This window comes from Parus major, chromosome 4A, assembly GCF_001522545.3.
Source record: "Parus major isolate Abel chromosome 4A, Parus_major1.1, whole genome shotgun sequence".
Lineage (NCBI taxonomy): Eukaryota > Metazoa > Chordata > Aves > Passeriformes > Paridae > Parus > Parus major.
The window spans coordinates 11,997,709-12,021,681 of NC_031772.1; the positions used below are offsets into that span (position 1 = coordinate 11,997,709).

A 23,973-nucleotide genomic window follows, 5' to 3' on the forward strand; every position below is an offset into this window, starting at 1 on the left:
AATTCCAAAGCTTAATTGTCTACAGGCACTATGAATCCATGGCAAAGAAAACTTCTAGGCCTTTTTCTGTATGTTACCTTCTAGACTAAGTCAAAAAAAACTGGAGAGATGGGGAATTGCTAGTGTGAAACAATGCTAAAAACTTCTCAAAATCTTCAGGGACACACAGGGTGACAAAACCACTTTCAGGAGAAGCAGCAGGAGGTCTGACAGAAAAACGCAGAAGTTTGTTTAAAAATAAAACTCAGACACAGAGCTACGTGAACACATATTTACTGCAAGTAGCTCTATGGAAAGCCAAGTCAGATAAATATAAACACTATACAGAGCTTCAAGCCAGTCTCCCAAAACCGCAAACGCGATGTGTTTTACAAAGAAAACAACAGAACAATATTTACAATGGAAGACAAAGCTAGATCAATCAGCCCAACTTTAAAACAGATCTGTGGAGCAGAAATAGCAAATATAATTAACAGTTTCAACCATATATGTTTTAGTTTGTACAGACAGTAACTGTCCAATATCAAATTAAATTTACAGGACAAACATTGTTCTATCATTGGTATTTTTGTACTATACAGCAGCATAAACGGGTAGCTGGAAGATAGTATATATAGTGATATGTTTTACATCATCTGAAAATGTTCTTCCAGCACAATACTGAATAAATTAGGTGCTGTAAACTATGAGATTCAAAAAGATTGCATATTTATTATGCCGTACCCATTAGTACTTGTACCACTATACTTGAGGTTACCCATTTACTTATTTATTCAGCATGTATTACATCAGTGCTGTATATTGTACAATGGCAGCCTCAGGGAATCTAATATGAAATAAGTATGTAACAAATTTCTTCAAAACAACCTTTTCCTTTCACATTAAATGTTTAGAACTATCTTCATCCAAATTTTGATTTCTTAGAAAAGATGTAAAGCTTTATAAAAACTTGTCTATGTATTGCATTATTCATTTATGAGACCAACCAACAGCTATATGGCAAGACAGTATCATGGTCTATAAGAGTGGTCGTGTTTTTAATTTATGTATGTTTAGCAGCAAGTAATTGTACCAATTGAAACATCTCTTCCAGAATCAAAAACAGGTCTGTGCTTTTAAACCCTGCAGCAACAGTTTTTCCTGCCACTAGACACTGTGTAAACTGATTGGTACGTTTCCTAAAAAAAAACAAAAACAAAACAATCACCTCCTATTTTAGTGACACGTACATTTTATTACTACGCAGAAGTAGATCTGGGTACACATCACTGAACAATTCAAGCTGACAGTGTCTAATTTGTTACACAAATTATACCAGCAATCTAAAGGTTGTCTGTTGGAGGTGAGGCAGCCTGGCACATCCATTGTACAATATACTTGTGGAGGATTCCCAGCTGTGTGGTGCAGTACAGCATGAGGATTTGTGTACCACTTTGAAACCCTTTCAGTGCCTTTTATATAATCCATTGCATGTACCAATGACTAGTGTCATGCTCTTTTAAATTCATAGCAGTCTTAAAAAGCTAAACTCATTTCAACCAAAATAAAATTCAGTACAAGAGTGAAGCACTTAAATTGTAGAAAAATCAGGGCTTATTTTAAAAATGTCAAATAGTCATTATTAATGTTTCTGTCAGTGGGATAAAGACAATTGATAAGCCAGCATTTTACTTTTTTCCCCATTATGCCAGAAAGGAAGAACAAAAATAGTCCCAAATTAAAAGTGGGACTTTTGTTGAACGCATGACCAACTAGGGTGGTTTCCCTTTAAAAAGCTACAGATGACAAGTCTAATGCAGAAGTCACAAACATTGGATACGACTCTGCAGTTCTCCATTTGAATCCATGAACAAAAACATAATTTTACACAATTCATATTTATAAACAAGAACAAAAACAAACTACAAGACAAGCAGCCCATTAATCCTACTCTGTACATTCCAAAATTCTGAGCAAAAAAATTTCCATTTAAGCTCTGACAGACACTTGCTTTAAAAGCCTCTAGCCTATGCTCAAGAAATACCTCTTGTACCATAAAAGTAAAACCTTAAAAAAAAATAAAATAAAAAAAAGGCAGAAGAAGTCTCTTTTCCTCAGACCCATCCAGTCCCACAGGTTCACCCCTCAAGCTAATGTACACCTCTACCTCTCCTTCTACCCAGTCACCTGGAAAAATCCTGTACTGCCCAAGTATTTCTAAGCAATACATGTTTTAAGCTAACCACTTGTTAATGTACCAGAGAAGTAAAACCCATGTTAAACAGACAATGAAAAACCAGCTTTGACTTATCAGAATATAATTTTTTCTTTAAAATTAACGAGAGGAAGGAAGAAGAAAGGGATATACATGGATGTCCTATTAGCATTCACACTGCCTCCCAAATAGATATGACATGAAAGACCAAATTCCATCACCAAAGCACAGCTATGAAAAAAGGTCAATTCAAATTAATTCAATTGTAGAGAGCTGATTTCTATGAAAAAAATAATTAAACGGATGTGTGTCTATGTCCGTGCTGGTGGAAATGAAAATAGCTGGCTGGAGCTGAGCTTTGCTTCCAAAAGCACCACACAGTTTCTGGAGTTACCAGCAAAGTCTTCTCTTCCAACAATGGTTTCCATGGCAATGCAATCAGTCTAGAAAGGAGGGGGGGAAAAAAAAGTCAGTGACATTTCAGATGCAAGTTATATCAGAAAAAATTGTTTTCTAGGGAGGAGAACACATGGAGCTTATCCACTGCAGGAATGAATGCTGCTGACTGCAGAATGCAGGTCCCTTGAAGAGGGAGGGGACACTCCCAGATGCCAACCTTTCAGAGATCCTGAGGGAAGGAAGAACAATGCAGTCTGAAGCAAACACTGAAGAGCCACTGCAGCCAGAGTGACATGTGTAGACTGGACAGGAACTGGGGCAGCCGCCAGCCCATCCTGCCAGTCCATGCTGAGGATGGACCAAGGCTCACAGCAGTCCACTCCACCGTGCCCCACTCCCTGCTGAGGTTGCACAGTGCAGGGAACCCCAGCAGTGATGCTTACCAGGTGTGATGAAGGCAGCAGCCAACATTCCCACTCATCAGGGCAGAGTTGCAACGCCAACACTCCCTGCACTTCCAGCTCCAAGCAAGGAGCAGCAAGTCATGACAGCTGTGTGCCCTGTCCTCAGCTTTTCAGGAAAAAGCTTTATTTAGTTAGAAACACCTCAGAGTACAGTCATGCCTTTTTGAAGAAAGTCTCGCTGAATGGCAACACCCAAGTATAAAAGCACACAGCTACAGCCAGCTCCCTTCTTCAGGGGCTTCAAACTGACTGGAAAAGGCAGAAGTCCAAGTGCTTGCTAAAATGAGGGGCAAAAAACATACTCTTATATTTCAGGAAGATACAGATGGATGACAAGGCAGAAATGAAAACAGGAGGGAGTCTGCCATCAGAGCACAGTATCAGCCCTGCAATTAACCACACACATGCCAAGGTGAGAACAACTCAAGAGTTTCCTGACATGGAAGAAAAAGTGATGAATGACATGCAAATGCTTTCTGCAGTTGCATGAACACAAATGAGGAACATAAAAAGTCACTTTCCAGCTCTCTACAAAACCTCTTCCACTCCCAGTTGATCCAACATGAACACTAATTTTCAGTCTGGAGGGCTACTGCCAATACACCCAGTGAATCACACTGTCTCTAAGCTGAGACAGACTGTCCTCTTCCACCATTTTTATGCTCTCAGCCAAGACTGAGGGCACTGTCCTCTGCCAGGCAGGTGTCTTTGCTCACCTTCTCCAAGGTTTGAGATACGTACCTACAGGATGTTTCCTTGCAGTACAGCAAAGAAGGAAACAGCCTGTTGCTCTCATTGAGAAACAATGAGTGCAAGAGGTTTAGTCTTCAAAAAATAACAGGTACAGAAATGTCAGCTACTTTTTCCCTCAAAGCCACACAATGCCAGCTCTCTCCCTGTTATGGGAGCTGCCTGAGCTGCAATATGTGAACACTTCATTACACAGCACAGCAATGGTAGCAAAGACCCCTAGAACAGAGTAAGGGGTTTCAGGGCTTAATCCTGCCCATGCTCTTCTGGTGGGTCACAAGGAAATCAGTTACATCTCACTGCTGAAGATCTCACAGTTCTTCCTTACCTCTACTCCAGAGATAAGCTAAAGATGACCATGTAAAGAATAAGCATTATGAGTAATAATGCAAACCTGTATGTTTATTTACAAACCAATCATGAGGTACGCACACACAAACTCCACCCTGTGCAAAAGAACTTATGATTTCTGTCCAGCTAAAAGTACTGCCCCCCCAAAAGAATAAAGAAAAAAAAATAGAAAAAGGACCAGAGTTCAGCTGAGCAGCCCTGCCCCATCCCAGCACTCAGCAAAGGTTGCCCATGGCTCCAGAGACAGAGAGACAAAGGGAATGGCAGGGTTGGTAGCAGCATGGAAGTACAGAGGGGTCTCTATACTTCTGCTTCAGGAGAAACACTCTTTTAACCGTACATAGCCCTCATCAAGGTCCAGGTTCCTGTGTTTCATTTTTCAAATATTTCAGTGATTTCAAAAATACTGTAACTTAGTTTTCCTCAACTGAAGGAATAAACAGCCAAAATACACCCACAACTTGAGAATCTCTATTTGTGTTATGTCGCACTACATTAGAAACAGCGAGTACAACATGACTCTCTTAGCTGTGTAGTCCAAGACAGCGAAGTTTATTGCTCTTGATCTTCTTTTATAGACAGGTTCGAGAAAATCTGAGAGGTAGAACTCCCATTGGTCATTAAAGCAACACATCACCACCACTGGGTAAGTGGGTTGACCCAGTTTGTGGGTCCCCAAACACCCCTTGACTGTTTTCCTAAACACCACCTTGCAAAGATTGTTGTCCTTTACCAAGGACTGTTTGGATTCTTTCTTAGGCTTTCTCCGGCCAGAGTGAGAAGCCTGTGTAACTTAGTTTCATACAGGCTCTGTTCCCTGCTTGCTTTTTGCATCCACCGTGTTATTTCAGATATCATAAGATCACTACAAAAAGCTATTGCTTGGTACACAGAGCATGATGTGGCCAGCGAAAGCTTTGTTTTTACAAAAGCCAACTGAAGCTATTATTTCTGAAATAATTTTCCTCTTTAAAAAATATTGTTTTGTTTTAAGACCAAAGGACGAAAATAGGCACCACAGCTTGCAATGAATCACACCTTAGTGATGTATGCAAGTCAAACATTAAAACAGTTAAAGCTTCTATATTAAACTTACACTCAATAAAAATTAACTTTACCAGCATCCCCCCACTCTTTCCTTACTATGGACCTGTAAGCTCACATAAAAGGAACTTCAAAAACTGTCTCTGCTTTTGTCAGGACATTTCTCCTCCATGCCTCACACATAAGGCACACCTGAAAGCTGTTTGACAAGTTATTCTCATCTCTCCAAGACATCCAAAAATATTTTGAAGAGCAGAGGCCCGCTTGCTTGAATCAGACAATCCCAAATGGCAGAACTCTGTATTTACACCTAAAATGTTTTGAAAATTTTCATAAACTAATGCCAAATTACATTTAAGATATTTGGAGAGGAAGGGGAAAGGCTTAAGAGCAAAAAAACTCAAGCCTGCTTATGTCTTAAGTTTAATTCTCTGAAGCAGCCTGATGTACTCAGGCAGCAGCATGGCAACCAATTCTAAAGCAAGAGCATCAGATAATTCTGGGCAGAACCCCAAACAGCACAGATTAATTTATCAGAAACTAGAAGAAAGCCTGGGACCTCCCTGCAGCATCTCCCCTTCCCAAAACTGCACATCCTGAACAAGAGCTCATTTATTTCCTGCTCCCATGATTATAGACTACACTTCAACACATTTCTTTAAGGTAAAACAGAATTGTGTGAACTGTAAATAAACATAATCGAGTTTCATGTAAACATTACCTACAAGCTGATGTCAGTCCCATAAAGACTTGAGTCTTTCATACACAGAGCTATTGGCTGTCACCACTTCCCTAATCCCCTAACTAAAGGTGCTGCAATATTGCAGTTGGAGCAGTACAGCTGGCTGGTGCACTGAGCCACCAGCACCTTCTTGGTGTAAAAGTATCAAGCATGTATGTGTATATATATATATATATATAGATAGATAGATATAGATAGATATAGATATAGATATCTATATATATCAGTCTCAGACAGAAAAGGCTAACAGCAACTTGTGAAACTTGACCATATAAAAGAAAAATATTTCATCTGAAATCTAAGAGGAGACTGAAGTCTTGCAAGATCCCTCCCACAAACTACTGCAGTCACCACCATTCCCGAGGGCCATTCTCTGAAGTCCATCTGTGCTGCAACCAAAGGCCCACAGGTCACCCAGCACCAACTTCCAGGCATCACAGAAATCCCATGTTACAGTCAATGGAGTCTGCACCCAGGAGCCACTGGGGTCTGCAGCCCAGCCAAAGCCAGATGAGTGGTCACAGTCCCGAGCCCTAGCACAATTCCTAAACCACACAGCTGCTGGACCTTCCCCCGACTACCTCCAGAGCTGTGCCGGATCACACAACCCATTCACTGAGTCTCACAGGTCACTGCTCCCACTGCCCACAGGGGGGGCAAGCGGGACCTTGGGGTCACGTGGGCACCAGGGAGGTTTATCATGAGGCTCCTCACCACAAGAGAAGCTGTTCATCATAAGAGGTGTAAAATGGATTTAATGTGAGAACAAGGCCAGTGTATGTTGTGCTGCTAACACCTAGATTCCCATTTCTGTCGCCCCTACCAGAAGTATCCTTTAGAAGGGACATGGCCTTATTTTGAGAGGTTCTTCTCTCCCACACCTGAACTGTTTCTGTTTTTTCATTAACCAGTTGGTGAAGGAAACCTAATGAGGCCATGCAGTGCTTGAAGAAAACAGCAGTTCTTCTGTGAAGCTGAGTAATCTTATTTCAGTCTCATAAGATTCCTCAGACATCAATTTCCTATGTTAATAGTACAGATAAGAGAACTGCTGATCAACAGTAAAAACCAGATTAGCACTTCATACCAGATCCCATATGAATAGATTTAATTCAGCACTGACTAAACAGTAAAGGAAGGTGTCAGAGAAAGGGATGAAGAAACTCTTCTGTAAGGTAAACAAATTATGGGATGTGAACTAGCAGAGACAAGAGGTACAATTGTCACATAGTAACCCAGCATTCCCCTGAAGCTCTCAAACGAAAATGCCACCAAATAAAACTTGGTGGCCAGATCAGACAACCCTTGCTTCCAGTGTAAACACAGAGCTGTTCCTGGACTGTCACAAGCTCTTCCAAGAAAATCTACTCACTCTGCCAAAAAAATAAAAATTAAAAAACTCTGGTAACTGATCATGACAACAAACAAGCAGCAAAAAAAACTTTGCAAAAAAAATTTCAAGGCAGCCCAGAAATATACTACTCAAAGTAATTTTCATTGCACTGCACCCTCCACTGGGCTTTTCTATCCAAACTTCAGCTCTATTAACAGATTTTGCACAAAAGCTTCAGCCTTTATTCAAAACTGAGCTCTGCTGCTTCAGACTATTGGCAACAGTACAGATTCAACTTCTTATCAATGTTTAATATGGAAAATGAGTCTAGAAAGGATCCAAACATTTTCAAGGTTCATCTCACTAAATATATAAGCAAAGCATGGAAAATTGAAGCATCATTCTCTTGATTACACAATTCAATTTCAATTCATCAGTTTAAGATGGGATCAGATTATAAAACTACATGCAGTTGTCTGAATTTTGCTGAGGAACAATCAGAGGAAAAGGATCACAAGGCAAAACAGAAACTAAGGGGGAAATATTTAAAATAGGATGGCAGCATGCCACTGCACAAAAATGATTTGTTTCAAATTAAGGAACAACACACTGAGAAAGCACTCTACAAGTTTTCTATACAAAAATCATATCCTTTTATAAAAATAAGTGGCAGAGATATAAATCAGTTGTAATTAATTAGATTCAAACAGTGTGCTCCACTTGAAGATGTATGAGATGAGACTATACCAAATTTACACTTCATTTCCTGCATCTGAATTATCAAGGCCATACAGGTCAGGAGACTTTGAAACATACTGAGAGTCTCCGAGAGCACAGCAGATATACCCTAATTCTCTCAAAGAAATGCCTTCTAAATAATACCTGTTTTTACAGGAAAGGCTTTTGCTGACATAATTTTGCAATTGATTCCTAAAAGGATAAAAGCTTTGCTTATAGAAGATATTAATTTAAGATAATGAAATTATTAAAATCTCCATGTCAAAGACAAGCTTAATGCTTTCTGGAGAACAATGTTGCAGCTCTCAATTTCCTGAACTTCAGGTTAGAGGGAAATCAGAATTAATCTGATTTACAAAGATCAAAAGTAGCAGAGCAGCCCTAGACTTTTTGTGCACAAGGCCACACAATATTCCTGTTGTTCAGGAAAGCATTAAACCCAGAACAACTTCAGAACACAAAGTGGCATCCAAAAGCATTTTGTTCAGCAGCCAGGCCAGGGCAGGAGGATAGCAGTGAGTTCCATACGGAGCCCTCCCCATGGCAGGCAGGCCAGGGAGGGGTCATTTGCCCAAATACATTCTTCATAAATTGGTGAAAATTCTTCTTTTGCTCTGAATCTTACCAAATACACAGTTACTATCGCATGCCATTGTCCTATTTCTTGGAATTCTAATTTTAATGGCATAGCGTTACACCTTGCTAGAGGCAAATAGTGTTACTTAAGAAAAGCAGTCTTCTTAATTTGCACCTGGAAGACACCAAGTCTACAAACACAAATCAAAACCTGACACACTTGCTACAGCCCTTACATGTGCAGTTATGGTGCCTGGGTGACCCAAATGAGGCCCTGACACAGAGACATCCTGATTTGGTAAGGTGTTTGACAACCTGTTGACCACCAAGCACATATTCCATGTACTTTCTTCAGCCAACAACAGACTAAGGATGCTCAAAATCAGCTAATTAACCTATAATTTTACTGACTTACCACAAGCAAAAAAAAAAGCAAAATTTGGTTTAAAAATTTTTGCATGACCCACTTCTCACTGGATAAACTATTTCAAACACAGAAACTGTTAATAATATCCCAGTGAATTAGACTTCAAGCTGTATTTCTAAAATTTAGAAGGCAAAGTTACTCTTACAAATAAACTTTATGCACAACTGTTTATTCAAAACATGGTTTTGCGATTATTAGTGCTCAGCAATTTCACAAGCTAAAAACCTCTCCGATGCTTTCAGATAATTTCTACTCACTTTGCAGAAATGCCTTATCTCTTTCAACAGTGGCTTTTTTCCCCCGTTCAGATAAACAGCAGGGTTGTTTCTAGGAAGGCCTTATGCACACTCCCTTAACGCCTATCTTTTGTTGATACTATTCCTAGAATTAGTAACTTGCCTGCAGTTTTGGCAAAGGTTGAATACCAACTCAAATTTCACTGGACAGCTTGACAAGAAGTTGCTGGAGGCTTTTTTGAGTTCATTTATTTGGAGGTTTTAAACTAAATTTCTATTACACAACAATATAACACAACAACACTAAAAAGTAACTTTTCTGCACTTCAAAATACGTAGCTCAAATTTTCAGATTTTCATGTTGCAGAAGAATGAAAAAAAAGTTTCTGCTTTTGAAAAAAAGCATTCTCACAGCAAGTGTGTGTGTTACTGCATCTGACCTGAACCACAGAAAATATGGGTAAATTTTAGCAAAAAAACCTCGAAGTTGTCTGTGTGGCTTCTGAGAATACCACCTGCTGCAATTCTCTCTGCTCCCATGACAAAGGTCAGGAGTCCCCAGTGCCAATATGGAGGAATATTCCCTCTCTGTACTCTTGCTACAAAGTGGGCATTATGAACTGTTTGGAAATAAATAGGAAAGAAAACAGCCACAGCAAACACTTCTGCATGCACAGCCCTGCTTCTTGCATCTAGAAAGGACTTGGAATACTTGGGAAGCTTCAGCAGTGCAAAAAATTTCTAATTACCCTGCAAGGTGTGACACCTTCCCAGTGAGGAATGGACTGGTAACAAGAACCCTTCAGCCTGCAGAGAAGTATTGGTACATAACAGAAAATTTTAAAAGCCCAGATTATACCACAGTTCCACACTACATGTGGTACAACCTACTGGACAAGTGTATGGCAGAGGAGGGCACAGCATCTATACAATCCTAAGTCGCCTGGAGAAAAAAGGTAATATTTGTTATCTCTTCCACTACACAAACCAGGGGCTGTCATCAAAGCTGGTACGGAGCAGGGTCCAAAATGGACAGAGGTCTGCATGCAAAATGCCCTGATGGATTGCAGGCTGCTGTGGATACAGGGAGTTTATACAGGATCAAAGAAACTGGAAAAGTACTTGGATTAAAGAGAAAGAATTATAAAGCAGACAAACAACATCAGGCTCAAGGAATCCCCCAAGCTGAAAACGGGGGGGAAAAAAAAAAAAAAAGAAAATCAGAGGTTTGGGTGTACATTTGTGGGAGGTACTATACACATTTGCCCTGCTCTTCCTCAGCTGGATAGTGTCTGCTTGCAGGCAAAGGTCTGGGGCTTTAGTCAGCCAAACTACTCTACACAACCAAAAGAAAGTGTAGTGTCACTCATGACTAACGGGAAACAGCTCCCTACCTTTCAAACCATCTTCCCCAAAACTTCATTTCTACATTAAGTTTCTTCTACCTGTTGTAATTCATCCCTTCCCTCTTACCACTTTAGACATCAACACCTGCAACGATTCAGCACTACCCTTTTCTTTCACCTCTAGCACCATAAATGACTGTCAAAGGCAGAAAGTTACTACACAGCCACATACCCACAATAGTTACACACCTGTGCAGGTTCATATGTGCCTACATAGAAAAATAAATGTGCTATCACACAAAGCAGTGGCATGCATCAATTTTTTACATTTCCTAATTATTATATTATTGACTCTCCATTAATATTAGGATACCCCAAACCCTGGCTTACACAGGGGAGGAAAAGGAAGGTTCACATTGGACTGCATGTGTGAAGCAACATCTTCTCAAACCTCAGGACATGCCCAAGAGCCAAGGATTGCACCTTCCGACTTCCAGGAGTAGTTTGGGAGCTGACAAGGGCAGAGTTAAACTGACTCAACACAGACAACATTTAATCAACAGTGTCCAACTGTTGTTTACTGTCTAGCTTGTGGAACATGTCAACGTTAGTATTTCAATCACTCATACCCTCAACAGTGAATCAAGCCTCGATGTTGCCACCACTTCCAGATTTACCCAAAAACACTGCAGCATCTGTTCTACCTGATCTACAGACACAGAAATAAAGTAACTTTCTCTTGTGAAAGTGATTTTGCTGCACTCCAGCTTCCACAAGCATCATTCCTGCAACTGACAGCACTACAGCAGTAATGAGTAGGTCCCATGCAGACCTCCACACCTAGAGATGGGCTCCAAATGCTCTGGTGCATTGGTTACAAATCCTAAAGGTGATTATCTTCCAAGCCCCACTGTGCCTCTTCCCTATTGCTAGAAGACTGCCTGAAACTCAGAGATACCACCTAAAAAAAAATTCCAAGAATGATCCAGTAGTAACACCAAGGCAGTTCTACCAGCTCGGCTGCTTCTGGAACAAGGTCTCACCAAGAAGAGAGATCCCAGTCCACAGGACATTAACTGCCAAGGGATGCTGCACAGGGTGACCCTGTGTTTTGGTATGCATTCCTGCACACCTGCTCACATCAAATCTACCAGCCACATGTCTGCAGGAAAATTAACATAAAGAAAAGGAAAATAAATAAAAATAGGAAAAAAAAAAAACACATTCCACATCTAAAAGGGAGAAGTAAACATTGGGACATGCTCCTAACTCAGAGATATACATTGGCCCACATTCCGCTTACCAAGATTAATATCCTGACCAGTGTTCTGACATTTACCTCATCCTTTTCAAGTCGTTTAAACCATTACGACCTCTGTATTTATAGCTCACTACCTTCCCTTGCTCCCTGCCATGTGTATACCCTTCCAAGTGCCTCCACCAGCTTCCTCTCCTACAGCCACTCTCAGCAGCCCTTTACCTCTTCCAGGCTCTTATCCGGACTCTGCCAATGGCAGCAGCCTTGATCTCTATCTTACTCTCCAACCCAGCACATTAGGTTTCATCCATCTTTTTAATTTTATCTTTAAATTGTAAGCTCCTTAGGAGAGGGACCAACACATTTGCATTTGTGGCACCATATGGGGACCTCCATCCTGTCTACCTGTTCAGGTTCCACAAGTAGAGATCATGTCTGGAGAGATCCTATCTAGAGCTACACACTTTCATTAACAGACTGATGTAATAACGTCTGAATGACCTCAAGATCAAATGTTCATTTTTTCATCTCATTTCTGATTTCCTGTTCACCACAATATGCAATTTAAAAACGTCTTGTTCTGAAAACACTTAAATACAAATCCCACCCACCCCCCAAAAAAAATCACACAGTGAAATATAGACAAAATGGCCTCCCACAGCATTTCACATAACAAAAAGCAGATGTTGTTAAGAAACAAATGTACTAATGGAAAAGCAAAGCACTTACAAATTGTTCTGACAGATTAACTTAAGATTCATAATAATTCCATACAGGAAATAGAAACACCAGTGCCTGTCAATAGCTTAAAGAGGGGTTTCATGCAAATGATGTATCCCACAGCTCACAAGAAAACCTCTGCTTGGGCTAATATGCAGTCAGTACATACTCATCAGTGATGCAACATCTGCTTCACTGTCACTGAGAATTTCCCAAAATCCTGCTAGCCTAAGAGATCTGGGTAAGAAGAAGTTGTTCCCAAAATATAATTCAGGCTCAGGCTATCCATCAGGAAAAAAAGTTACATGGCAAATTCATCTGGACAGCAAGAACCATAAACAATAAAGAAAACTGGGTCAGCATGAGTAAAGCAACAGAATCACACTACTCCCTGTGGAAGGAGAGTACCCCTCAACAGTGCCTCAATAAATTCAGAAACTAATTTTAATGTTTTTTTTGCAGCCCTTTTGATATTGTTTCCTACAACTTTCAGAAGGAAAAAAAGCATCTTGATATCCTCAGTCTTTCTGCAAAATTCTGTTCTACTAAAAAGGAAACCTTTCTCCAAGTAGGCAGCATATTTATCAGCCTTTCATACCCTAGCAAAAAGGAAGTACTATTCTTATCTATTTAATGCCGTAAATAATAATTCAGTTTGGTATTTACAGAAGTTCATAACATACAAATGCAATGCAGTGAATACAACCCCTATTTATCCTTAGCAGTAATTTATTAAGTTTTCCATTTTCTTCAGTCATATTAAGTTGTATCTTTACCTTGAAATTACAGCAAAATCTTAACTATAGTAATTTCAGTATAAGTCACTTCTTTCAAAAACACACTCTTCTTGGAAGAATAAAAACTCACACTTAACTCACCAACCACTGGTACACAAAACAAACGTATACACACACACATGCAGTCTAAATGGTTTGCATCCAGCCATAGACGTAAATCAACAGAAAAATAATGTTCGGATATAAGCAATCTCTGGCCCTTAAGATACAGCTCATGACTTGAAGAGGGCAGAAAATTCTTGCCAAGTCTACTAACACTGTTGTTCCTAGGGTTATGCTACACCTGAAGCAAAATTCAAACACTTACATATGTTTAAGATCATTCAGATAAGATACTCAGCAACACCTCTGAAATGCCTTTGGTGAGTCAGGCTCACTGCTCTCAAGTATGCAAGAAATCCCTTCCCGATCACGGCTCTGCCTCTCAAGTAAATCCTAAACCATCCCTAAGCTTGAGTGACCTTCACAGAGTTCCAGGTCTTGATTAAAACTGGAACATACGTCTCCATTTTTCCCTTGCCACTGCCTAAACCTGCAAGACAACAATGCAATTTGATCATAGAACTGTTTTGAATATATAGAATCAAAATTGAAAAAAGTTAAACAGCAAATTTTCAGGGTGGACCATCGAACAGTTCTCCAGCCAAGTCATTACACACCATTTAAGGATTCATCTTAAGATAATAGGCCATTTTCAGGAGATAACAAGAGTAACAGTATATCCCCAGGCTCCAGAAAGCTTGACTCTCTCACACCTGCCTTCCAGTTTCATCACGCCATTTTCCTTTGAGTTGAAGAACGCCACATTTGATCGCAAGTGCCTAAAATAGAACTCTGGAGTGTTTTCAGCTCAGAAAAACGAACTTGTTAGCGCAATCAACAGAATTCAGCATGGTTTTGGGAGCACCACAGATCAACAGAGCACACACAAACCGAAGTACAACACAGTACTATAAGCTCTTAAGTACCACCCAAAACCTCAAGGTATAAATCATCCTGCAAGCAATCAAAATCAGGAAAATGTATTAAAGATCCTTTCATAGAAAAAAGGCCATAAACAGACAAAACCAAACCCAAATTCTACCTCCTGCTAACATACCACTGGACATACAAAAACCCCAAAGAAATACCTAGTGACACCACAGTAATCACATGCTGGAATACAGCCTCTGGAAAGACTGAACAAGCACTGCCCTCCCTCTGCAACTCCAACCTGCTGCCCCAGCAACAGGGGAACAAGGAACTCAGACATCAAGGAAGGAGGGGAAAATGGGAAGTTGTAGAGGGAAGAGTAAAAGGGTAATAATGCATTTAAGATTTCAACAAAAGACTTTAAAATAAGAAAAAACCCAAAACCAACCACAAAAGGCACTCTGAGCTGGATTACTCACAGACCTCCCTGCATTCTGCAAGCTACTAGACAGCTACAAGCAAATGGTTTTAGAGTTACAAAAAGATAAATGTCACCATCAGCTGCAACTATGGATGTAAAATCTGGAAAACTGATTTCCAGAAGTATTTCAACACTGTAAGCATTCTCTTTCAATGGCAGGGGAACATTCTTGTCTCAGACTTCCTCACCAAAGTACACGTAAAACTGAACTGATTCTTGGTCAAATATGTCACTCCCACGCCACATGGCAAAAATCTGTTGTGTCTTCAGCAGCTCACATACTACTCAAGAAGAAGTTAAGCATAGCTGTAAGTTAACCAATATTATTAAAGTTACAATAAGATTAAAATGGTTTGTTTTGGTTTTTTAAAGAATTATTATCCCAGCACTACTTCAAAGATGTAGGATACACAGCAGCATTTGGATGTGCTGCAGAAGAGTACTTCAAATTATTTTTAAATGGGCCCCTGTTTTAAGTATTCTGCCAATACAGAAGGGCCTTAGTTTAAACAAAGTTTAAAATCACTGCTTAGAAACCCAAAAGGACTGGTTATTTGCTTCATATACCGTAACTGTAATTTACAGTTTAATTTACTAAAACTATTGTTTTAGTAATAGCTAAAACATTCAGCTTCTGAATTTCTTGAAGTGCATATTGTTCCTTATATTCTTCAAGATTTTACATTTGACATATGTAAGTTACCAGAAAGGATTTGGACAATTTGGAATAGAAGTTTTGCTTTACAGCTGTTGGTGTTTTCATTCCTCTCAGCTTCCCAACATGTACACAGCACTCTCATCCAGTCTAGCACAGGAGAGATTAAAAAGGTGAGGAACAATTATATTATAATCTTGCACTTTAAAGAACATCTTAAATAATATCTTAGCATAGTGTTAGAGTATCAGGTAAATTTCACAGAGTAGCAGATAAGATTGAAGAGTGGGTGCAAAATAGCTGAGTTGCTATTAAACTGAATATTACATTTACTCTAAGTTGTTCTTTGAGTCCAGGATATCTTTGCAGGTATAATATTTCTAATTAAGACTGAAGAAACTTGTATTATATGTATCATACATTTTATTACTGCCCATTCTCATTATCCTCCTAGTTTCAACAAGGTCCAATAACAAGGCATACATTAGTTAAGCCCTGTTTGAAATAGCTTTAGTGTTCTCTACTCCAAGCACAAAATGTCATGACTCAGATTCATGTACTCAAAAATGCAAACCATTTGCTTCAATACTGTGTAACAATTTCATGATGAAATTGTTTTGCTAATGACCTCCTTAAATTGCAAGCACTGAAAATCAGGATCTTACACTGTTTTGTTCATTATCAACATAGAACCTGAGTTCAGCTTTGCCTAAACCCCCCAAAGAAAGTTTAATAACAAGTCAGGCCTAGTTACCATCCCAAGTTTGTACTATCCCCCCCCTCCACACACGTCATGAATGGAGAAGGTGGAAAAAAAACTTTGATTCACATCAGTGAACCTGAACCAGAAGTAGTTGGGGAATTACAATGAGGGAGCAGCGATGCATTGGGAACCACTCCACCACCCTCGGCGGACACAGTTTGGAGAACACAGCTGAGCCACAGAACACAATATGCCATTCAAGTAAACAAAAACAAAACATAAAAGCAAATCAAAATCCAAAGCCAGGAAGTGTTTTCCTTCCAATAAAATGGTGGTTCAGAGAGAAGATACACAGTTCTTTACCGGACAGAATTTAATACAGATGGGATATCTCCTTTCTAGGAAGTAAAGGGTAAATACATCTGCTAAATATTTCCCTTAAGAATGGATTTAGCCACAGAGCACTTTTACAGGCAGAGAGACTGAACAAAGCAGTAAGAAAGACAGCACACAGTTCTGCTAAGTCTCCAAAAGAATTAAAAATATCAATTACCTAAAGTCCCACTACATCTCTTCAGTAGGCAAGAGGTTCAAGAGTGAAGCTTCATTTCCACTACTTAATAGAATGTGAAAATGTTTTTCTGGATTACAGAAAACTTTAAAAATATTAGAATAAAAACTTTATTACCATAGAAATCAATAAGCTGTTTAAAGAATACACACTTCTAAAATTGTGCTTGCTATAGCTCAGAGACATGATTTCATATGTGAAAGCAAACAGCTATCCTTATAATTAAGAATTTTAAGTCATTTGTGAGAAACAGATATACACCACCGATTTAGAGTACTTTATTAAAGTATGGCAAGCTGCGTTTAGCCTGGACTGTTCAAAAATCTGTTCACCCCTTCATGAGCCCCTACAAGTGACCAGTGTCCACACCCCACCTACCCTACTACATAAAAAACTGTTAGGCCTTGTATAATTTTGTGTTTATTAGGACTAGAAAGATGTTTGATTTCCAGGCAAAGCCCATGTTTTTTGCACAGAGCTGTTTTTCCCTCCTTCTAATGCATTTCATTTCCAGAAAACTTCAATTCCCAACAAAAGCCAGCAGTTGTTATGCGTCTCACTCCTCTGCAACTTTTAAAAGAGAAGGGAAAAACCCCAACCACAGGGCTATAGATACTTTGCTGCAGCAATAGTAAGCAAATGCTTATCATGAATAGAATTTCTGAACACAGTATCTCTTGTAAAGTATTTTTCAGTGTAATATTTACAATACAGCCAAAAGGAAAACATCTTTGTTATTCTTTCATCTTAATGTTGTAAAAAAAATTTACTTTATAACACAGATTTTAGTTATAGAAGGTGAATAAGATAAAGTTTAAAATTCTGCTGGTTTTGGAGGTGCTCTTTAAAAAAAAACCAACAAAACAAACACAAATCAGCTGCAGCAATCAGTGTGCCTCTGACTCCACATTTAGCAGACAAATCTTTGAAGTGCTGAAAGACTAACTTTGTAAGAAAGCACTTCCTGGACTGGCAACTTTCAACATCTTCTAAATTTGATTCCAACCAACAAAATAAAGCAGAGGAAAAAAAAAAAAACCTAAGGCAAACCACACATTTCTGAGCAGCCCCAAGCAGTGCTGCCAGAGTCTGAATGGCATGCAAGCTGAGTCAGGCTTATACCTTCCACTAGTAAAGGCTATACAATTTTAAGCTCCAGCAATACCTTCTACCTTTAGAAATCCAGTTCTAAAGCAAAACTAAAAAAAAAAAATAAATCCTTCCAGTATTTAAGATTGTAATTAAAAATATTAAAAATATAAAAGTCAGCAGCAGCCTGCCCCCTTACTGCTTTATCTGTGGACAGAGAAGACTAGTATCAATGTCCAATCATGATTAAGTATTTCCTCTTAGTCCAAAAATTATTGACTATACATATATTTGCAAAGAGAGGAAAACATTTCCAACAGAAATGGTTTTCTACCAGGAGAGTGAATTACTGTAAGGAGCTCAGTGGGTCACTGGCACCAAAGTAATGATTACTCTTCCAGTTTCAGCACAGCACTCACACACGCTTGCATGTCAGCCAGGGGACATGCATGACACCACTAATTACTGGCTTTGCTCCCACCATGAGAGCTTATCATATGAACAGGAGTGTCCTTCCTCTTTCCCATACTCTTTCTTCCCACCTGCAACATCTTTATTTTTATGGGTACTTCAAACTGCATTACCTAACTGCTTTGTCAATCACTGACAACTTGAAAGGTAGCGGCCTCCCCCCCCAAATTTCAGACCTGGAAGATACTGCTCAGAGCCTGCTCTTCCTCAACCATAGGAATTCCTCACCTGCTACACAAAAAACAGATCCCAGGGAATGGTTACATCTCAGTTGAGCCCTAGGTGATGAATGGGAAGGCCATGGGCTGCCTGAGCCCCCCTCCATACTGGTCAGCCAGGTCCCCAGGCTTCTCCAGAGGACACATGGATACTGTGGAGACTAGAGCACAAAAGGAACCATCAAACCTTCAACAGAAAAAAACTGAGTTCTGTTTATATAAGATTCAGCTAAATAAATCTGAGCAGATTTGCACATAAAAAAAACCCTACAATATGTATTTCAACTACATTAAGAAGAGACAAGAAACGTATTTCCAAATTTAGCCATTTTGAGCTTTCAAATTACAAACAGTTCAGGAAAAAAAAATGAAGCCATCTAGTTCTAAGAAGGGAAAAAGAGCAAAACAGAAGTGAAAGCAAGAGCTACCATAACCTGAGGACAAGAATTCACAACATGAAATACCATTAATGCTTATGCTAGCAAAATTAATTTTAAAAAAGAAAAAGAAAAAAAAAAAAAAAAGGCAGATGACAGATTCATAACACCTCTGACTGCCTGTAAGAGGCACATAAATACTTTAGGCCAAGGACCACATCCCCTTTCACTGCTGCTCAGTTTTTCATATGGTGCACTACAACTAAACTGGTTTTACTAGAATAACACAGGAGATTATAAAAAGCATTTACCCCACTCTGAAGACAGTGCTAAGCAGTCAATCTAACTCCTATGGTTAAGCAAGCATGAAAGGGAAGTGTTTTTAAAGTTACAAACCTTTTCTTGTAGCGTTACACTTCAGCCCATCTGATCTGCTGAAATCTATGCTTACGTAAGCTCCACTGTCCAAACCAGAAGTACCATTTTGGAGATGGCAAGCTGACGCCGTAGTACTCGCCTCACAGCTTAGAGGGTCATCGCATAAATTCAGAGCAATGTAGTTTAAGCCATTCTGAAATCCAGTTGAGGTATCCCTGGACATTTTGCTTTCCTGACCATCAGAAATACTTTCATCTGGTTTTAACCAAACATTGTCGAATGAGGCAGAGCTGTGTCTTTTGCTACTGTCAGTAAAGAAAGAGGATGAGGTCGTCACAGTCCCAGCAGAAGAGAAGGTTTCAGAACTGTGTCTCCTCCTGCCTTGAGGGTCAGCTCGAATCACCTTCGGTCCTATAGGAAGGTCACAGCTAGGAACAGAGAAGCTATTGCTACCAGCACACTGATCAACAATGCAGAGTCTTTTAACGATGGAAGAAGGACTATCCATCTTTACAGCACTGTCAGATTCAGTAAATGGCCTTGGTGGAGTTGCTGCCATGTTGAACGTCATCTCAGTGTAGTCATCAGTCCTGTTACTTGCCGTGCTAACACAAGCAGCACCAAATGGAAGCCTGGGATAGTCAGCATTTGGTTGGTTTCTAGGAATACCAGAACTTGCATAAATGGAAATATCTGTTAGAGAGTTTGACAGTTCCTTCGCTGTTTTTGGTGACTGCACATCCAAGTCAACACTCATGTAATCAGAGAGCGGTGACTGTCTGTGGTCACTACTTGAACCTAGAGATGATGGAGATCCTTCTGCAGACAAGGAATACGGTGTGTTACTCGCCTTTTCATTAAAATCAATATTTATGTATTCACCAGGACTGGCTGGCTCAGGTGGAACTGTACGATCATACATTCTGGGGATGGTATTACTCCCTCTTGTACCTAGGGGCAATCGTGTGGGCCTGGTAGCCCTGTTCTGCACAAGTCCTTCATCCGAACCTTTCAATGCTGGCAATTTAGAGACGCCATTAGCCAGAGTCTCACTGCTGACCCCCTTTACATTTTCCGGTGCATCATACAAGAGTTTTCCAGGTGAAGACATTGGAACATATTCACTGTGGTCACCATTTTGTCCTGATAATGCCTTAAAGCTTCGGGGTAAAGAAAAATACGAACTAAAACCTTTGGAAACAGAAGTGGTATGAATATAATTTGAATCACTGTGATGCTTTGGAACTGAACTACCAGGTGACATATCCATATACTCATTGTTTACGATCTTCTCATTACTTCCTTTAGAAGCAAATCCAGTTAAAGGACTCCGTACAGGTGAAGAGCTATCCTTTGGAAACATCATCATATAGCCTCGGGAGTCAATCTGAGATGGTGACCATGAATTGTTAACCTGTTTTGGAACAGACATGCTTTTAGGTGTCATTGGCAAGTAATCACTGGTGCTGGAAAGAGAAGATGCAACTCCTGGCATCATTGGCATGTACCCATCATCCCTGGCTTTACTCCTGCTTTGGTTACACATGGAATCAAGGTTAGTGTCACTGTATTCCAGTTCATGGTTATCTTTCAATTTTGGTGTTTCAGAGTAAAGTAATTGTCCATGATTTCTGGCAGAGTCTTCATCCAACAAAACTGTAGTTTGTGTTGTCTTCTGCTGCACTGCTACAGAAGTTGGCTTTGTTAGAGAGTAAGTTCTTTTCCTGAAACATTTTTCAGCCTCCATATAATCATCTCTTGAGCCATCATCTCCCTGTTGCTTATTCATGGACATGTATTCACTCAGACAGTTCTCCTCTCTGATAGGTGGTGTGTTTCCCAAGGAATCTGGTGTATTACTCCTCACCCTAAAGTACCTGAAATCTCCAGGGCTGGAGCCATACTCATCAGAAGAGATGAATCCCCCATCACTTGGGGAACCACAAACAGATGAGCTAGAAGGCCTGGTTAGCATGTCTGAAGCAGAACCATGGCCACTGCTGGAAGAAACACTGATGGGACTTGTGGTGGAGGGAAAATGAGAAACAGGCAGCGAAGCAGATCTGGTGTGGTAAGATGAACTGAAAGCAGCTCTCACATACCTTCCACTCCCTTCTTGCCGGCCCAGATTCATTCTTGCAGTATTCAGGTGGATCAGACTCCCAGTCACTGACCTAAAAGGTCTAGTCATGGTTCCTTCTCCTTCACTGGATGTTCTGAAGCGATAGGAGTTGTTGCTTTTGGTGGTAGGAGGAGTCCCTCCAGCAATGCTCTCAGTTCTAGATCTTCTCTGCAAGCCTGTCTGGCTGGGGGGTAGGTTGCCCAAATTCCTCCTGGTGGTGATGAACGAGATGGGGTTGGTACTGCTGCCACCACCAGAAGACTGGCTCTTGCTTCGGGGCCTGAACTCTGCAAAGGCCTTCAGAGCTTTCATGGTATCCAGAAAAGTCTCATGCATATTTTGGGCAACAACCGAATCATCCACTTGCATCCAGAGTTCTCCAGGTCCAATAGAGGCTGATCTGCCCACTTCAATAAAGAAGAAATTCTCTGAGTGTCCACAGCGGCGAATATTCATAAGCTGCAAGTGAACAGAAGGTACCTCCGAGTTCAGCTTGACAAGGTGGATGGCCTTGCTGGAGAGACACAACCTGTACACTCCAGTGAGGTTTTTCGTTTGTCCCAAGCCTTTGGGCTTCACGTTGACCTGCCACACCTCCTTGAACACAGTACCAGGCCTCAGAGCAGCCCCATAGTGCTCATCATCCTCGTCCATCTGCTGATCGGCATGGTCCTCCTGCTCCAGGAAGCCCCTCTTGCTCTGATTCATGAGCTCGCTAATGGCCTGGTACCAGGCCTCTTGCTCGGCATCGTTCTCGGCCAGCATGGCGAAGTACTCGTCCTTGGTATACAGGGCAATGATATGCTTGTGCTTAGCGTCGGCGCGGCGGCTCACAGTAAAGCACTGGTACAGGGGAATGACCCGCTTAGGCGGGGGGCAGCACAGCGCGGCCGGCCCGCCAGCCCCCGCCGCCCGCAGGCTGCTCTTGAACTTCTTCTCGCTGTCATAGTACTCCAGCCGGGCAGGGGCCAGGTGGCTCTCGGCCCGCAGGACGAAGTAACGCTTGTGCCCGTGCTTCTGTTTCCGCAGGTACCCACACTTCCTCACGTCCTCGCCGGCGCCGCGGCCCACCGTGGGGGGCTGCCCGCTGCGACCCGCCGAGGGAATGGCCCGGCCCGGAGCGGGGGCGGCCTCGGGCGCCGGACACAGCGAAGCGCTGGGCGAGCGTCGCAGCAGCAGCAGCAGGTGGTGTGGCTGAGGGGACGGACAGCGCCCACACTCGCCCGCCGCCGGCTCCCCCTCGCCCGCAGCCGCGCCGAGCACGCCGGGCTCCTGCTGGGGTGCGGCTCCGCCTCCCGTCTGCCGGGCGCCCGGCTCCTCCTCGCCGCCGCCACCGCCCGAGCCATTCATCCCGCTCGCCATCTTAGGGGCCACGCAGGGTCCGGTACCGCCAGGGACGAGGCACAGGGCGGGCAGAGGGAATCCACGCTCACCGGAGAAGCGCCCCACGCATGGGAAGCGGGCGGTGCCTCCTGCACCCCCAGCTCGTTTCCGCCGGTCGCTCCGGCCACTCGCATTCACGGGCGGCGGCGGCAGTACCGCGGCGAAAACATCACGTGACTCTGCGGAGGGCGGGTCGGCGGCGGGCGGGGCCTGCAGGGCTAGGGGGCAGCGGCGAGCCGACCGGGCCGCGCGCCAGAGTGGCAGTGGCAGAACCAATAGGAAACGGCAGTCCTTCACCAGCGACCCACTCAGCGGGAGGAGTAGGAAGAAGGGCGGGCTTTGCGGCGCCCTGTCCGGGGAGGCGGGACTACAGCGTCTGGGCAATGCTGCGGAGGAATGGGAGGCGGCGGCCGCCCCAGGCTGGCCGCGATGTGGAGGGGTGTGTCCTGTGCTGAGAAAAGAGGAGGTGCCGACCGTGATTGGCAGGAGTGTTGAGCGGTCGGTCCGACAGCCAATCCTCGCTTCACACACAGACGGAGGAGGCAAGGCCGGAGAGCTGTACATTCGGCGGCGAGAGTAAAGGGAAGGAGGAGCCTTGAGAAGATGGGCAGGCTGGTTGGCTAATCAGCGCAAAGCCCCGGCTGACGAATACTACCGTCTGACGGTGCGTTCGCCCGGTTCTTTCGAGGCGGGGCCAAGCAGGGTTTGCGGCGGCTGCGATTGGCGGACGGGGAGGGCGCCTGACGGGGGCGGAGCGCGCGACGAGGAGGAAGTAAACAACCTGCCCTCGCGCAAGCGGACGTTGGGGTCGGGTGCTAAGGCGAGCGGGGGCTGTGGCGGGGTCGCGCGTGACACACACACACACACACACACACACACACACACACGCACACACGCACACACGCGCACACGCGCACACGCGCACACGCGCACACACGCACACACGCACACACACACACGAGCGCTATGTCTGACCCCGGGGCTGCGCATCACTCGCCCTCGTAGATCTCTCCACATCTCCCAGCATCCAGAGCCCCCTCAGAGCCCTCATAGCCCCCACAACCCCTATCATAGCCTCCACAGCACCCACAGAACCCTCACAGCCTTCTAAGACCTCCAAAAACCCCCTCACTGCCCCCCTCATCTTCCACTTCCGTCGCTGGCAGAGGCAGCGCGGTGTTGGTGAAATGCAGTGGGTTGCTCATTTTCGGTACACTGCTGTGTCACTGCACCCTTGT

General features: G+C 42.4%; 1 protein-coding gene and 1 long non-coding RNA gene across 6 annotated transcripts in view; one reads left to right on the forward strand and one right to left on the reverse strand.

The window, feature by feature from the left end:
• Positions 1-23,323, reverse strand: IRS4 (insulin receptor substrate 4). The gene is made up of 3 exons (XM_015626032.3): positions 19,249-23,323; positions 18,486-18,636; positions 1-2,637 (listed from the first exon to the last, which is right to left on the reverse strand). Exons 1-2 carry the CDS (start codon positions 23,297-23,299, stop codon positions 18,536-18,538), a joined length of 4,152 nt encoding a protein of 1,383 aa, XP_015481518.1. The 5' UTR covers positions 23,300-23,323; the 3' UTR covers positions 1-2,637; positions 18,486-18,535.
• Positions 23,287-23,973, forward strand: part of LOC107203725 — a 13,030-nt gene continuing 12,343 nt past the window's right edge. For all 5 annotated transcript variants that reach the window (XR_004497261.1, XR_004497263.1, XR_004497260.1 and 2 more), the window contains exon 1: positions 23,287-23,399. This is a non-coding gene — a long non-coding RNA (uncharacterized LOC107203725). The remainder of the gene's footprint in view (positions 23,400-23,973) is intronic.